The sequence below is a fragment of the Crocuta crocuta genome, unplaced genomic scaffold (genome assembly GCF_008692635.1).
Source record: "Crocuta crocuta isolate KB4526 unplaced genomic scaffold, BGI_CrCroc_1.0 scaffold92, whole genome shotgun sequence".
In the NCBI taxonomy this organism is placed as follows: Eukaryota; Metazoa; Chordata; class Mammalia; order Carnivora; family Hyaenidae; genus Crocuta; species Crocuta crocuta.
Window position 1 is genome coordinate 5,701,961 of NW_027528804.1, and position 16,585 is coordinate 5,718,545.

The following is a 16,585-nucleotide window of genomic DNA, read 5'->3' on the forward strand; positions in this document are numbered from 1 at the left end:
AAACAAAACATTACCAGAATCTCAGAAGCTGCCCAGTGCATGCTCACTGTCCCCTCCCCAAGAGTGACCTCTCCTAACATCAGAGTAGTTTCTATTACATCAGTTTTGGGTGTTTTTGAACTTTATACAAATGGAGTAATACAGCATATACTATTTCTTTGATTTTCTGTTTGGGCAATTCATTGATATTGTTACATGTAGTTTGGTCATTCTCATTCTCATATAAATATTCCATTGTGAGAATATACCTTTATTTGCTTATCTATTCTGTTAATGGACACTTGGATAATTTCCAGTAGCTATTTAGCTATTATGAATAGTATTGCCAAGAGCATTCTTGTACATACATGTCCTTTAGTGTACAAATGTACACCTTTCTGCTGGATATATACTTAGGAGGCCAAATGCTGGGTCATAGGATTTGCATTGGAAGTCTTGTTTCCTTTATATTCTTTTTAACAGCCAAACAGTTGTCCAAAGTGGTTATACCAATGTACTCTTAACCAGCAGCCTATGGAATTCTGACTGTCCTCATCCATTCTGACAAAGGCACTTTCGAAACAAGGTTTCTGACTCTAAAACCCAAAGCTCTTTTCCGTTTATTTAAATTTTATTTAAAGGTAAGAACTTGGTAACAGTTTTCTTTTATAATTTCCATGATTCTTTCTAAGATTTTTATTCTTTGTTCATTAAGTGAGTTTCCTTTTTTATACTGGAAAATATATCGGCGCTGTATAGAATTTAGCAGGGTTAGCAGTGTATCAGAGGCCTCATGCAAGTATTTATCTTCACTGAACCCAGCCTCTTCTATTTTTTCTGCATGGGTGAAAAGAATGGCAGTGTAATTCTTCCAAGCATGTCCTAGAAGTTCCTGAAAGAGAGTGAAAGTTAAATGGCTATTTGCCTTGGCCTACATTCCTCAAACACAAGCAAAGGAGTTATTATAGGTTCAACATGGACAGGCAACAGATCTGGATGTCATTATGTTACTAAAAACTGATATATGTAATGGGAAGTGAAGATGGGGTCAAATAATGTAAGTAAATGGAGAGAGGTGGGTGGGTTTTGTTAAAAAAAAGGCTTTAATTCTCCATTTTATTTTGCTCTTATAATTTATGTATACATAACTTCAGAACTGCATGTTATTAATGTTGCATATGACACAATCACATTTATAACATTCAGCAGTAATTTCTATTTGCCTGCCAACCTAAAGCTGTTAGAACTACTGAATTCCTTTAAGTCAGAAGACTTGCGCCAAGGGAATTGTCATTTTTTTTTTTTGTAGGAATGTTGTGTTGTCATAGTAACTAAAAGTTTTCTAAGGATTTATAATTATGTAATCTGGTTACAATCTATAGATTAGTCAGAAGTCATGCAATGGAAAAGTTAAGATCAAATTACATTTAGTGATTTGGAACACCTACAAAATATTACAGTGATTCTCATCCTCTTCACTTCATATGCTTAGAATCAGGTCCAGTTTATCAGATGACTTCCTCTACTGTGGTTGAAAAACATTGAAGACTGGTGTTCCTTTGTTTAGTGATATATGGAAGTTGGTTATGTAATAAGTTATTGTTTGATTAGTGAAAATAAGCTGATGTAAAGAAGTAGCAGCATGTGGCATATTGTTCACACAATGTAAAGGTGTCTAGGGATAACATTTTTAACTTTTTAAATATTTCCAAAGCTTTATGAAATCATGGCCTTGTGAAAGAAATTCCATTCATTCCAAATATTCTCATTATCAAAATATTTTCAAAAGCTGCTACCAGTTTATAATAGTTTTGAATTTAGACCCTCATCATCCCTAAAATATTAGGGTTTTACTTATTTTTGAGTCTTTGGAAAGATAAAATACTTAGGAATAAGCATAACAAATATCCAGGACCCCTAGTAATCAGAAGAAAGAAGGAAGGGAGAACAACTACTATTTAGTGCTAGATATTCTCCTAGGCGCTTTACATGCTTTATGTCTTTTGAATTCAACATAAAGCTTTGTGGGAGATACTAGTATTATTTCCATTAAATATGGAGAAACTGATGCATAGAGAGGTTGAATACAAACCCATAGAGGGATATCAGCATAGACGGTTTAAAAATCTTGGGAAAATTGAAATGCAGTTTGGGAAACTATTTTCAGTGTATATAACAAATACAGGATTGGTATTGATAAGACTGAAAAGCTGAAAATGGAAGGAAGAAAGAAAAAGGGAGAAGGAAAGGAAGGAGGGAATAAGGAATGGAGACATAAATTATATGAAAATATGACAACTGTGGAACAGTATATTTAAACTTAAACACCTTGAGACCGTGGTTACCAATTATATTCCTAATACAGTCTGACATTTATCAAAACTATTTATTTACACATTTATCTCTGTAACTTGACCAGGAGCTTTTGGAAGGCAGAGTTTATGTCTTGCTATATCAATCAAAGCCTGTGGCACATTGTAAACTCTCACTAGACATTGGTTGGATTAAGCTGGAATGTAGACCCTCACTGTCATCTCAAATAGAAGGTTTAGGGTTTTATTTATTTGTTTCGAGTCTTTAGTTTTGAAGTTTAACCGTTGGGACAGAAAATGGTACTTTCCTATAAAATTTCTCTTTTGTTCTGTAGTTCTCATGGGTTTGCATGTAGTCTGCACTTTCTGTTTTGCATTCAGAAAGAGTTTCTCAGTGCATAAGTCCAAAATTTTCTTCATATCTGTTTAAACTTTGTCTATACCATCGAATAATTATATATTTCTAGCTCTAAAAATGCCCTGCTTGAAGAAAATCTGAATTGAAATTTTAAGATCAGTACATTCAATGAATAATTATTTTTAACCGATTCTAAACTTTACAGAAGAATTTTTTTACAAAGTACTTTAGTTGGCATATTCTTAGTGCCTTCAGAACACAAATTAGCAAAATTTTAATTAACCCACCTTGTAAATAAGATAATTCTTGTGTAAATCTAATACATGTGTAGTGTCAACATCACATTTTACCTAAAAGTGACATAGCAAAGTCTGTCGTATTCAGTATGTTGTAACATGTTCCTTGTGAGAGAAGATCAGTGAGTTGCAAAATAAACTATTGTTATGAGTTTAATTTCATATGTTGAAATCTTAACCTCTAGTACCTCAGAATGTGACTTTATTTGACAATAGGGTCATTACGAGTGGGCCTCTAATCCAGTGTGATTGGTGTTTGGACAAAGATAAAAATAAAGGGAAAGTGCCATGTAAACATAAAGACAGTCATCCATAAGCCAAGGACAGAACTCTTGGATAGATTCTTCACTTACAGCCCTCAGAAGGAACTAACCGTGCTACATTCATTTCAGACTTCTAGCCTACAGAACTGAGAGACAATACATTTCTGTTACTGAAAAGCCACCCAGGTAATGCAGCCTTGGTATGATAATCCTTACCAAATTAATACAAATGGCTGAGAAATTAATGAACTGATAAATAGATCTAGATTCTGGGAATAAAGATTCTTAGGTTATTTACATCAGAACCATTTGAGATGTTTGCTAAAAATGCATCAGAATCTTTAGGGATGGATCCTGGAAATTTGAATTTTAAAAAGAATTCTAGGTGATTTATTCCTTCTGCAAATATTTATTGGGGGTTTACTTTGTTCCAGGGACACAGAGTAGACCATGACAGATGCATTTTCTGCTTATGTCTGGTGGAGATTCTTTTGTACTACCTAAACTTAAAACTGAGGAAGAAGAACAGACAGGAAAGAAAATACTTTCAGTTTGGTTTAGTTGCAGGTGTTGTGATAGAAATATATCGGTGCTTTAGAGGCAGACATTTAGCCCAGTTTGGGGTGGGGGTGGAATGTGAGGGTAGAGGAAGGGGTCGGGATATGTTTCTAGCATGTGATGATACCTTGAGTATAGGAATTAAGACAGTGAAGACACATCAAGTAAAGAGAATGATTGAACATTATTGGGAATTGTGTAGTATGGGGCCTTTACTTCTATAAAGTGTAACTATTAATCCCTGAACATTCTTATCTCTGAAAGCTCAAATTTAGAGCCAGTTCTGATAGTCACCCAAGTACATCATCAATGTGTTTATATTGATTGTCATGATATTGAAATGTTTAATCCAAGTTAATAAATAGATACCACCCTTAGCCTTTTGAGTGCTACCCCCAGGGCTACCCTCTGAGTGTTGGTTGATGCATGAACCACATTTGCCATTAAATATTTTTAAAACATCACCATAATAAAAAATGCATGCTAAATAAACGGTTTGGCTCATGTGATCCCTTCCTTATATATTATAACATAGAATTCTTCTCTTGCTAGGTTAGTACTTATTGCATTAGATGGTATAACTTTCACAGTATGTCTTTAGTTCCTGGTTTTCTGGGTTGTAACATTAACACGTTCTGTTTTAGTCTCCCAGACATTTCCTATACTTTAAACTATAATAACATTCAGGAAAAATGAGTTAAACCACCTAAGGAAAACAGATCTGTAAGCTCGACACCACTTACAAGTCCATGTGTTCAGCCACTGAGAAATTTTAACATGTTGATAATTATTTATGAAAGGATGCTCATGTCCTAAACTGTGGGAGAAATTGCACTTTTGAATTACTGCCCAAAATAGAAGAGAATGGTTGATTTAGCTTATAATCTTTAGATTGATTTTTGGCTGGAAAATAGTTGACTATTTGAAAGTAGTGTCGCTTGGTGTATAGTCATCATGTTAGTGGCCAAACGTGTTCTCTGTGGACCCAGAGAAAGAATAATCACAGTTGATTGATACCTCACATAAAAATCCAAGAGCAAGATAAGTTAATGTAAGCTATCTGGTGTTAATAATTTAAATATAGTACTAAGCTAGATGGAAATTTTACAATCAATCATGAATTGTTTGGTTTCAGAGTGCTAATGGGTATGAGTCCATCTAGTCCTTTTGGGACAACTAGTTAGGATATAAACTTTGTTTTCCAGGAATTATGTTCATTTCCCAGGACCTCACCAGCCCTGCCCCATTTGTTTGTGGTTGATGAAATCATAGCATCTGGACTTTTTAGGGGGGAAATTTTAAAAAGCCAACTATTACATCAACTGAGAAAAAAATTATCATGGAACAGGAGGACAATGAGGACCATTTTTCATATTCCATACTATTCCCTTACTCTCATCCCACTTAAAGCACCACATTACCTTCTCAGAGAGATGAATGATAAGACCTTGTTAGATCAGATTCAGAGAATATTGAACCTTAGAGATCATATGTCCATTGCCTTATTTTACAGATGAGGATATTGTGGACTTGTGATGGTAAATGGCTTTGCCAAAGCCGCACAGCTGATTGTTGTCAGGCCTGGGCCTTTGCGAGTTCCCCTCGCTGCCAGGCCCATGTCCTTCCCACTAAATTAGAGCTTCTCACTTTAACCTTAGGAAGCCAGTGAATTTTCGTCCCAGATTTTTTTTCTAAATCAGTAAAGAAGTTCTTATACATCAGGGCTGTGTAAGCTTGATTTCACTCTGATTTTCTTCTCCAACCTATCAAGAAAATCCCAAAGAAGGATACGAATAACATGTCCTAATTTTAGATGATGACCATAGCTGACATTGTATGCACTTGCCTTGTGCTACTGAGTTACTCTACTGTTATGATAATATGAAATTAGTCCTGAAAATAACCCAGTATACTAGACATTAGTGTCTTTCCCAATTTACCAATTAAGAGATTGAAATCTAGAGGAATTACTTGCCCAAGGTCACAAAACAAGTAAGTAAGCAGAAACTTGAACACAAGTATAACTTACTATAGAAGCCGTTTTCTTTACCTCTATAATAGGTTGCTCATATCTAGTAATTCATATGAATAAGTACTCATTATAATTTGTGTAGTGACAATAATAATAAAAATGATAACTGATAGTAATTCTCTGTGAACCTACTGTAAGTCAGGCAGAATGCCAAGCACATTACACTCATTAAATATAACCCTTAAAACTCTTTAACATAGGTGAAATTATCCCCATTTTATAAGTGAAGAACTGAAGCCAAGAAACTCTTAGTAACATTTTTAGTCATATGCTTAAAATTGTAACAAGCCTTATTTTTCAAATAATTCTACTGAGCAACTAAGCCCATTATCTTTGTTAAGTATTTTCCGGCCTTGCTTTAGCCTTTTTGAGCCTTTTGTATACACACACACCTATAACATCAACATTTGAGTTGTTCATTCTAAATCAAAAATATATGCTTGAAACCTGATTATATACAGTATAACACATGATACCATGATAGTGGAAAGAATTTGGACTTTAGTCAATTCCTGGATTCAATTCTTTGTGCAGTTTGGCTGCTTGCTAGAACTTTTCTTAAGGTACCTTTATTCTGTCTTCTCTGATCCATTATTTGTGGATTTTTAAATAACATTCAAATGGTAGGTAATATCTAGATGAATCATTCCCCTTATTTTCCAATTTTGGAGAGATGACTCTCTGACATCGCCACCATTTTGCTATAAATTACTAAGGCCTAACATAAGTAAATAAAAAGGGGTCATTTGGGGAAATATTTCACTTGTCATAGCTGGCAGCCTATAACTCCTCTAAAAAATTTTAGAGCACAAATTTAAAGAGATATTTAAAGAGATAATAGGGAGGTACAGGAAAGAAGAGATTACGTCTCTGGCATTGGCCTTGTTGACTCCTTCCATGGCAGGTAGCAGTGCCCCCAGAAAGGAGGAGAGGAAAAGGGAGAAGGCAAATATTCCATTCCCCATTTTTCATAAACCAGGAAGAGAAAGCAATCCAGGGTGTGTCTGGAACCAGAGGACCTTAACAACTCCTTGCTCCTTCCTAACAGCTGTTGGTCCTGTTGAATATTCAGACATTCTGCAGCTGCTCCCAATCTGTGAGCACATCCAGATGGCTGCCACCAGTAACCGAAGCACCTTCAGGAAAAAGATCATAAACAGCCAGCTTGTGCATAGGCAATCTTCAACCAAAAATTATGATGGAAGCCCAGAATAGGATTGCAGTGCCTCCCAGGGGTCATGGGCCCCTCTGAAGATTACTAAATCTTGGCTGCTGAGTTTTCCTGGGAGGGAAAAGATTTATTTTAGGGGAAAAAAAATTCTGGATCTGAGTTTTACTCTAGCCTATCTCCTCCCTGCCTTTAAGTCATGAACTGGACACTGACTTAAGGAAGGCAGTGCCAGGAGAAGGTGGCTATATGCCAGATACCTTTTTAAAAGATGAGAGAGACATTTATAAATCAAATTCTGCTGTATAAAAAAAAAAATAGGGGATGACTGTAGTGTTCTATATACTAAAACTGGAAAACAAAATCTGTTTTTAAAATGTACGTCTTTTAAATTGTCCCTTTTGGCTTAGCATAGTACTAGCATAGAGAAGAATTTGGAGGCATAAGGAGAGATGCTAGTTTTTGAGAACTATTTGTGCACTTACTGAATTTACTGAGTTACATCCATCTATATCTTAAGCTAAATGTTATTTAATGGCAGCTTTAAATGAATTTTAAAACTTGTTTAAAAATTACATTGATGGTGGGTGCCTGGGTGGCCCAATCAGTTGAGCATCCGACTTGATTTTGGTTCAAGTCATGATCTCATGGTTCATGGTTTGAGCCCCACATCGGGCTCTGTGCTGACACTGTGGAGTCTGCTTGGGATTCTCTTGCTCTCTCTCTCGCTCTTCCTCTGTCCCTCCCCTGCTGCCTCCCTCTCTCTCTCTCTCTCTCTCTCTCTCTCTCTCTCAAAAGAAATGAATACACTTAAAAAAATTATACTGATGCACTGATGGAAGAGCAACAGGTTTCTCCTCCAGTTGATTTCTACCAGAAATATTGTTTGAAATTCAGGCTTTCATAGTTTGGGGGAAGTTTGTGGGCTTTCTTGGATTAAACATTGTTTCTTAATTACAATCATCTTCTCTACTTTTATACAGCATGTCCTTGATTTTTTAGGAGTTGGATAATGAAGATTATTTTTTATGCTCTTGTCACCCTAATTTTTTCCACTAGTCTATTGTGATTTCACTTTTTTTTTTCATTTTAGAAACATGCAGTTACTGAAAAAAAGTGTCATTTAGAACAATCTTATGCCTTTACTAGTTAAAGGGAAAAAATATTCCTTTCAAGCTAAGCACACTATCTTTCTAAGTGCCTCAGATCCTCCATCAACATGATCAGAGATTGACCAAAAGAAGAGTAACATTTATACAAATTCTTGTTGAATGAAAAACATCTGCTCTCTATTCACCATGTAATTTACCTATAGAGTTTCTAGTAGTGATGAGTTCTCATATCTCGATGACTAAGCAAGGCTACTGAGTAATACTAGTCAAGTCCAGCAGTTAAATTTGGGTGGCCCCTGCCTAGAGAATCAAGAGATTGAATGGAAAGGAGCAGCTTAATGAGCAGTTTCCAGAAATTGTTGGTTTTACATGGGCCTGGTTCATGTATGTGTCTATACTGTATGCAAGTATTAGTCCCTCCATCTCCTAGTTATGGCCATACCCAGAACCTTTCCCTATCCCCAGCTCCTCACCTAGACTAGCTTAACAAGCTTCCAACATAGTGACTTACAATAAATGAACAAACAAACAGGAATGGACTACTAAGGCAAAGGTGGCATATGTTATTTATATTCATGCTGAGGTCCCTGTGGTCTTCTCTTGGCTATAATGGATCAGTTGCTGGCCCTACAGATGATGAAGAAAGATTGTTTCTTTCCTATAAATAAAGCATAGATCTTCCCTGCATGTTTGCCATGATATAAGTCAGAGTGAAACCTCTTTTCTCCCTGCCCATACATTACACTACTTTGGCACTTGTCTTACATTTGTTTATTAGTCTCTTCTAGACTGTAAGTTTTTTGAGGGCAGGGCTCATGTACTGTTCACTAATCATTAAGCTTTGTGCAGGTACCTAATATAGTTTTCCATGATTGAATCAGTGAATGAACACCCATTTGTTAGTGAACTATAAGAGATTGTCCCCTTAAAAAAGGGGTGTGTGTGCCTAGGTATTCAGTTGGTTAAGTGTCTAACTCTTGGTTTTAGCTCAGGTTACAATCTTATAGTCATGAGATCCAGCCCTGAATCAGGCCGCCCCCTCCCCAACCTGCTTAAGATTCTGCCTCTCCCTCTCCCTCTGCCCCTCTGCACTCCCACTCTTTCTCTCTCTCTCAAAAGAGAAAGAGAGAGAGAGAGAGAGAGAGAGAGAGAGAGAGATTGTCCCCTTGATAGGAAATGGATGCAAGTCAGTATTTTAGTTTTTAGTTTAGTAGTTCTTAAACTTGGCTTTTTTTATGTTTTATTTATTTTTGAGAGAGAGAGGGACAGAAAGAGAGGGAGACACAGAATCTGAAGACAGGCTCCAGGCTCTGAGCTAGCTGTCAGCACAGAGCCCGCCATGGGGCTCGAACCCACAAACCGTGAGATCATGACCTGGGCCGAAGTCAGACGCTTAACCGACTGAGCCACCCAGATGCCCCATTAAACTAGACTTTTTAAGAAATATATGGAAAATGTATGCAAATGCGTTGGCTCTACTCTTGAATTCTGTTTCAATGGGGCTTGGATGAATATACATTTTTAATGACAACCCAGTTGATTCTGATGCAGATCCAGTGGAGACCACTGGAGGTTAGTTAACCTCTGAAGTCTAGCATCTTATTTTTAGGGCAGTGGGGGGAGTCCTATGGCCCAGCTGCAAAATGACTAACTGAATTCTTCTAAAGGAAATTGTAAAAATGGCTCTTGGTGGGAAAGATCAAGTAACTTTTACCATTTCTATGGTAAAAATTGTTTTAAACTACTCTTTGAACTTGTTTTAAACTACTCTTTGAACCAAATTGTCATAGTTCTTTTCTATTAGGATAATTATCCTTCAGATAGGAATAATGGCATTAGTGTAATCGCCTTTTTTGTATTACCTGAATCATCTGGACTAAGGAAGATGCTTCCTGTCCACAAAGAGGTACATCTGCTCTCTGGACCAGCAGTGCAAGATGGAGACCCTCTTGCCCAAAGTGATGTGCCAGGGCCTCCTTGACCTCCTGTTCCACGTGCTTCTTGGTCAACCTGCTGTGTGGATAACCTGGAGTGTCCAGCACCTGGATCTGCAGGGTGATCTCTTGCCCCCCTCGTCGCATGAAGCCACAGAGGTGACAACTGCGGCCCAGACAGCAATCATTGGTCACTGAACATGGAGAAAAGCTGCTGGGGAAGTCAGTGCTTCCCAGAAGAATGTTCCCAGCAGAACTTTTTCCACTCTGAGTCATGCCAAAGAGGGCCAAGTTGATGATCATCTTGTTGGAGTCTGTCATGTCTGTGGGTAAACAAAGGCTCAGCATAAGCAGTTAGACATCTGTACTCACCCAGTGTAGGGCATCTTACTTGGCCTGGAGCACTGCAGGTATTACCTTTGGTTTCCTTACCCCTCATTCATAGTGGCTAAAACATGGACGAGTGCTCCACTAAAGTGGAGACAACCCAGTGATAGAGGGAAGACTGAAATAATATTGGTAGTTTGCAATGGGAGAGGAGAGAGAAGTTTAATACAGATGAAGAAGAGAGGAGGAAGCAATGATTGCAGGAAAGGGAGGGAGAAAAACCCAAATTGCATGATGATAATGTAAATGTTTAGGAGGCATATGTTAACTCATCAGTGTGGTAGGTGAGTATGATTACAATGGGTGCTGAGGTTTCTGACTTCATTAACAAGGCTAGCAGCAGCCTTTAAAAATTAATCACTCTTGGAGGAGAAGTCGAACCAGAAGAGTGGAAGAGACAGATCCTTCCTGCATTTTAAATAACATCCTCTACCTCCCCACCTCCCCATCCCATGAATACACACATGGCATCTGCAAAAAATTTTCTCTCCTGACTTCCTGAATGTTTGTCTCCTATGAAACATGAATAATGTTAAAGATTTCGTTTTTGTTTATTATATTTTTTTACAACCAGGCAGCATTCTGATGAAAATGAGAACTGCTTGTAATTTCTGTTACGAAATAATTAATAAATCATTTCCATGGTCCACCATAGTAACTTACTGGCTTTTGAATAAAGGAAGTAAAACCCAACACATTGTGTAGCTCAGTCAGGAGGGAGGAGAATCTTGAGAGAATCAATTCCATTTACAGCACCCCTAACATGGAGGTAATCTACGCAGAACATAAGCATTTTTAGGTCGTTGATCATTTTCATTAGATCAGTAAGGCAGAGCTACAGGCCCATTGCCAAATATACTCAACTGCTGATTCATAAATAAGAGAACTTAATATGGCAGACTTATTATTTTTGCTTATAATTTGTACTTCCAGCATTTAGTTTTATGTCCCTCTGGCCTTTCTTGTCCTCTAATGCCCCTCACCCCAACCTCCCTAGATTCTAACATGGACATTTGGAAGGAACCTCAAAACCCCACACAAAAGAAAGACACTCATTTTTGGAGTCCTTCAAGGTGACCCCAGCTCATACAGTTCAACTGTATCAGTTAAACCATAGTCACTCAGATTCCTCTTTCCTCCTGAATCAAATACATGATATAAAAAATAATAATGTTTTTGGAATCCCAATACATTTGCTGCATGTCACCTACCTTTACCAATCTTAAAACTACTTTCTCCACCGACTTCTCTGGAGCTGGTACAGTTGTTCTTTGGCATGAACTTTAATCTTCTGACAGTATCACTGTACCACTCAGAGACTGATACTGTCTGTATTCTATTTAGTTAATCTATTACCAGAATCCTCTCTATAAATGGTTAGTTGTCTTCCTCTAATCAGCACTGACTTTTTTTCTTTTTTTTTTTTTTTGGTCATCTGACAGACCTGTTATTTCAACAGATACTTCCTGAAACTTTATTTCCAAGATTAAAGTCTTTGTTTTAGGGCATTGCTGATAGGTAACAACTTCTCTATAGTATAAAGGAAGCAAAATTGACAGCTACTAAGCACAAACTAGACATTTAAAAGCAATGGTCACAATTATTTCCGTTGTAAATGATGAGCACCATATCACTACTTCATCAAAAGTTTGAACAGTGAGATATGTAATATTCATGCAATAAATAGATACTGAGTTTATAACAGTATTTAGTTCATAAATTTAAAAATTCTGTAAGAAAACTTTTGGCTATTTCTATGGAATTGAAATTTATTATCTCATCCTAACTGATGCAATCACTAGTATGATTATATCTGCACATGTAACTTCCATTATCAGTTAATGATAGCATATTCCAGAAAAGGAGTGCAGCTGAGTGTAAGATAAGGCCAGATACGTTTTGCTTAAAATTTCAGTTCCATTTTGTTATTGAAAGCTTTATTTTTTTCCTCTTCTTAGTATAATACCCATACTTTTCCAAATACCTTCTTAGTTTGTAAGATGTAGAAACCTTAGTATGGTTATATTCTGGTTCATCTTCTGTACCTCTCAGAAAGTCTGAGAAGTGTGCATTTCTGTGTGAAGGAATCTTGGAGACATCTGGAATGCCTTATGACTTCATGGGCAGAAAGCTTAAAAGTCTTCCTGTGTGGATATAACAGGGAAAACACGAACTGTTTTCATTCATCTGACAAGCACATTTGGCTTTCTTGAATGAAGCAGAAAGAAGCTCCCCCAGGTGGCAGTAGTAGCCTGTTTCCTAAATGATTTGAACCAGAATTTATTTTCATTTTTTTCCTCAAACCGTAAACTGACATTCTTCAAATAGACAAACTACATCAATACACATTAATTATGTGGAAGATCTTTTGAATAAAGGTACGCTTAAGCCATTTTTCCTACATGCCTTATGAAATGTGACAAGTGTAGAAGGTTTTAGTTTTCAAAACCTCTTTGAAATGATAGTTTAAATCGTTTTCTGAATGCAACAGTTAACAGTTGAAAAAATAAGGTTCAGAGGTCATATGTGTGGTTAAAAATCCCAATGATAATGAAAAATTTTAAAGTAATCTCCGATAGGTTTAACAATGGTTTTAGATCTAAGTCAATTTAAAGATTATATAGAAGGGTAATGTATTGATACTAGATGATGTATCTAATTGATGTTATATTCTTCTGGATCAAGGTAAAGAAAACTTGATAAATTACCTTTACTCTTTATAGAAACTTGGCTAAGTACAATGCCACGAAAGTAAAACAGTATTACTTTAATGGTCGACTCCAGAATTTTTCTAAGGAAGGGAGTTGTCTTTGAAAAAATAGTTCAAATGTGAGGTAGAAAAGGGGATCCTCTGAACATAAGTCAAACTCACAAAAAGTAATAGCCAAACTGCTGGAAATGGGTAGAGTCAAAAAAAGTAGAGAGGATCAGGGTATTTCAAGAATGGATGGAGGGAGCAAGACAGAGGGATAGAAGGGGAAAGAAGGAGGAGGTAGTGTGAGAAGAAGAGAAGGAGAAAGAGGAGGAGGGAGGAATAAGGCCTATAATGTTAGAACATGGCAAGAATCTGGAAGTCCCAGTTATGCAAATGGCTAAGGGACTATGTTAGAGCAGAGATAGCTAAAGTTCAATTGTAAGTTCTTTGCGTTTCTGGGATAATAAAGTAAGCTGTGTTCATGATTACTTTGTGTGAAGGTGGATTTTTCTTTTTGTTTTGTTTTTGGTTGTTGTTAGCATTTTACTTTATTTTATTTTGTTTTGATGGAAAGTAACGGAGAGACCTGAGGTCCACCCTAGGTTAGCACAAGATAAGGGCCACGGAAGTTGGAGATTGTGAAATGACATCTGAATTGAAGTAATGGAGGAGAGGCAAGAGGTTGAAGCTAGGATACTAACCCCTAGGAGCTTGCAAGAATCTTGGGGAGGATCTTAGACTTTTCATAATCTCTGAAGTGAGATATTGTATATAAGGGTGATTCCAGTTAACATGAGTAACAATTATGTTTCAGATTACACACGTATGTGCAATAATAGTTTACTAGGTCTGCCATAGCAAAGTATCATAGACTGAATGGTTTAAATAACAAAAATTAATTTTCTCACAGTTCTTGAGACTGAAGGTCTGAGATTAAGGTGTCAGCAGGGCTGGTTTCTCCTGAAGTCTCACTTCTTAGCTTATCCATGGTCATCTTTTCCCTGTGTCATCACATGGTCTTCACTGTGTATGTTTGTGTCCAAATTTTTCTCCTGATAAGGACACAAGTCATAGCAGATTAGGGCCAGCCATAATGACCTCATTTTAACTCATTTTAACTCAATTACCTCTTTACAGGCCCTATCTCCAAATACAGACTTAACTCTGAGGTACTAGATATTAAGATTTTAACATATGATTTTGGAGGAGATATAATTCACCTCATTATACATACATATTAACAACACACACATACGTATTAATACTTATATATGTATGCATTATAATTACATAAATTATACAGCTCTACACTCAGTAAAATTGTGTCTCTAGGCTTCATAAATTTGAAGTTTAGTATAAGTAGTCCTTGACTTAATGGCAATTTGACTTAACAGGTACTGTCACAGTTTTAAACAACTTCCGCTTTTCATTAGGTTGAACTCTGAACCCCTTGCTCATATGTTCTGTCTTTTCATAATAAAGAAAGCCCTTAGAATAATAACCAAAATCTGTAGTTGTGTCGTCTTACTGACCTTAACCTTGGCAAACATTGCTGTAAGTCAGAGGAGGCGCTGATAAGGAGGCTAAAGTTGGTGGTAACTTAATTAACTCAGTCTGAGCTGGTTTCAGAAGAAGACATCAGATCTTACCTTTCCAAAAATTTCAGAGAACACTGGTCAGCAGTTTAAATTTGGGGACAAATGGTCCCAACTTGAATGCAGTTTGAAGGTTCTCGGAATGATGAAGAATGCCCTTGTCTGAATAGGAATACTGATGGGAATATGAGAAGGCTTCAGTCCAAACCTGGTTGGTTTCACATTTTAAAGACTACCAGTCCCCTCCTCACTCAGGAAACTTTACGACATTTTTGTTTCTTTGTTTGCTTGTTTTTTTCTTTCCTTCTGAGTATTTCTGATTGATTTTTTAGGCTTATAAATGAAGTATATGTATTTCAAAGCATCTAGGAAATTTAGAAAAGAGGGGGAAATAGGTTCATTTAAACGTTTTCTTTCCTGGTGCCCATAGGACATTGGCTTCTCTTAGGCACTAACACAGTGAGCACATTTCTTTTTCCAAATAACCCTTGTCTTCCCCCTATTTATTCCATTTCTTTAAGAACCACTACTGCAATGAGAGACATTAATGATGAGGTTATATTTAGCAGGTGAACTGTCTGAGGGCAAGAGTAATTATTGGCAGTTACATAATCAGGATATGCTATTCTTTTGCCATGCTACTACATTCATTTTTCTAAGATTTATTTATAATTTTAGCAACTTGATTTGTCGTAAAATAGGCTTATAGGTTTCTATTTTTTATCCTACATTTGTGAGGTTTTCAGATCAAAAATACACTAATCTCTTAAAATTACTTAGAAACGTTTCTTTCCTTGGTGGTGCTCTGCAATAATTCAGATACCTTGGCAATAATTCATACTTAGAATGTTTGAAGAAAGTTTCACAAAAACATTAGGCCCAGCAGCTTTCTAGAAGTCATTCTAGAACAAATTTAAAAATTTCTGCCATAGTAATTTGACTGTTCTGTATCAGTTTTGAAGATTTTTTATTTTAGCATCGATCCCTCTTCTCATTCTGTGATAGCTTAATATATTAAATTTGACTTTATGTATTTAATAAATGTTGCCTGTACATGTGTGGATATATGTGTGCACATATGTGTATGCATTTAACGTTTGTACTTTTATAGTTTGAAGTGGCTTTTTTCATTAAAGTAAATGAAATTTATAGTCTGATACCTCTAGGATGTAAAGAATGATACAATAACTAAACTTCTGGTCACCAGCTTTGAGCCTTTTAGGTTGAAAGCTGAGAATAACAGGTATACTCAGCTTATCATTTACAATTTTAATATAATGAATCATCAGATAAATATATGTCATTATTGAAGAAATTAATACAACCTTGAAAGCAACAGAAAAATTGATTTTTTTAGTGTTTTTATTTAATTACCCAGTGCTCATCACAAGTCCTTAATCCCCATCACCTATTTAACCATTCCCCCAACCACCTCTCCTCCGGTAACCATCAGTTTGTTCTGTTGGGCAGTACTGTTTTTAACTTTTTAGGAACCTCCATATTTTCCAGAGTGGCTGTACCAGTTTGCATTTCAGTCAACCCATCCCTTTCTTCACATCCTCACCAACATGTTTTGCTTCTTATGTTTTTGATGCTAGCCATTCTAACAGGCATAAAGTGTTATCTCATTGTAGTTTTGATTTGCACTTCTTGTCAGGTGGCCATGTGGATGTGTACTTTGGAGAAATGTCTGTTCATGTCTCCTGCCCATATTTTAACTAGGTTATTTTGGGGAGGGGTGTTGACTTTTATAAGTTCTTTGTATATTTTGGGTACTAACCTTTTATCCCACATGTCATTTGCAAAAGTCTCCTCCCATTCAGTAAGTTGCCATTCAGTTTTGTTGATGGTTTCCTTCACTGTGCAGAGCTGTTTATTTTTATGTAATTCCAATAG

At 36.5% G+C, this 16,585-nt stretch overlaps 1 protein-coding gene across 1 annotated transcript; it reads right to left on the bottom strand.

Annotated features, from left to right (window-relative positions):
- Positions 1-610: 610 nt before the first annotated feature.
- GIMD1 (GIMAP family P-loop NTPase domain containing 1) lies at positions 611-11,639 on the bottom strand. The gene is made up of 3 exons (XM_077755716.1): positions 11,611-11,639; positions 9,941-10,335; positions 611-871 (listed from the first exon to the last, which is right to left on the bottom strand). Exons 2-3 carry the CDS (start codon positions 10,331-10,333, stop codon positions 611-613), a joined length of 654 nt encoding a protein of 217 aa, XP_077611842.1. The 5' UTR covers positions 10,334-10,335; positions 11,611-11,639.
- Positions 11,640-16,585: the final 4,946 nt, after the last annotated feature.

Coding starts and splice junctions, on each gene's coding strand:
- GIMD1 (XM_077755716.1), bottom strand. CDS start 10,333: ATGACAGACTCCAACAAGATGATCATCAACTTGGCCCTCTTTGGCATG. Junction 872..9,940: donor CCTTAGTCCAGATGATTCAG/GTAATACAAAAA, acceptor ACTCTCTTTCAG/GAACTTCTAGGACATGCTTG.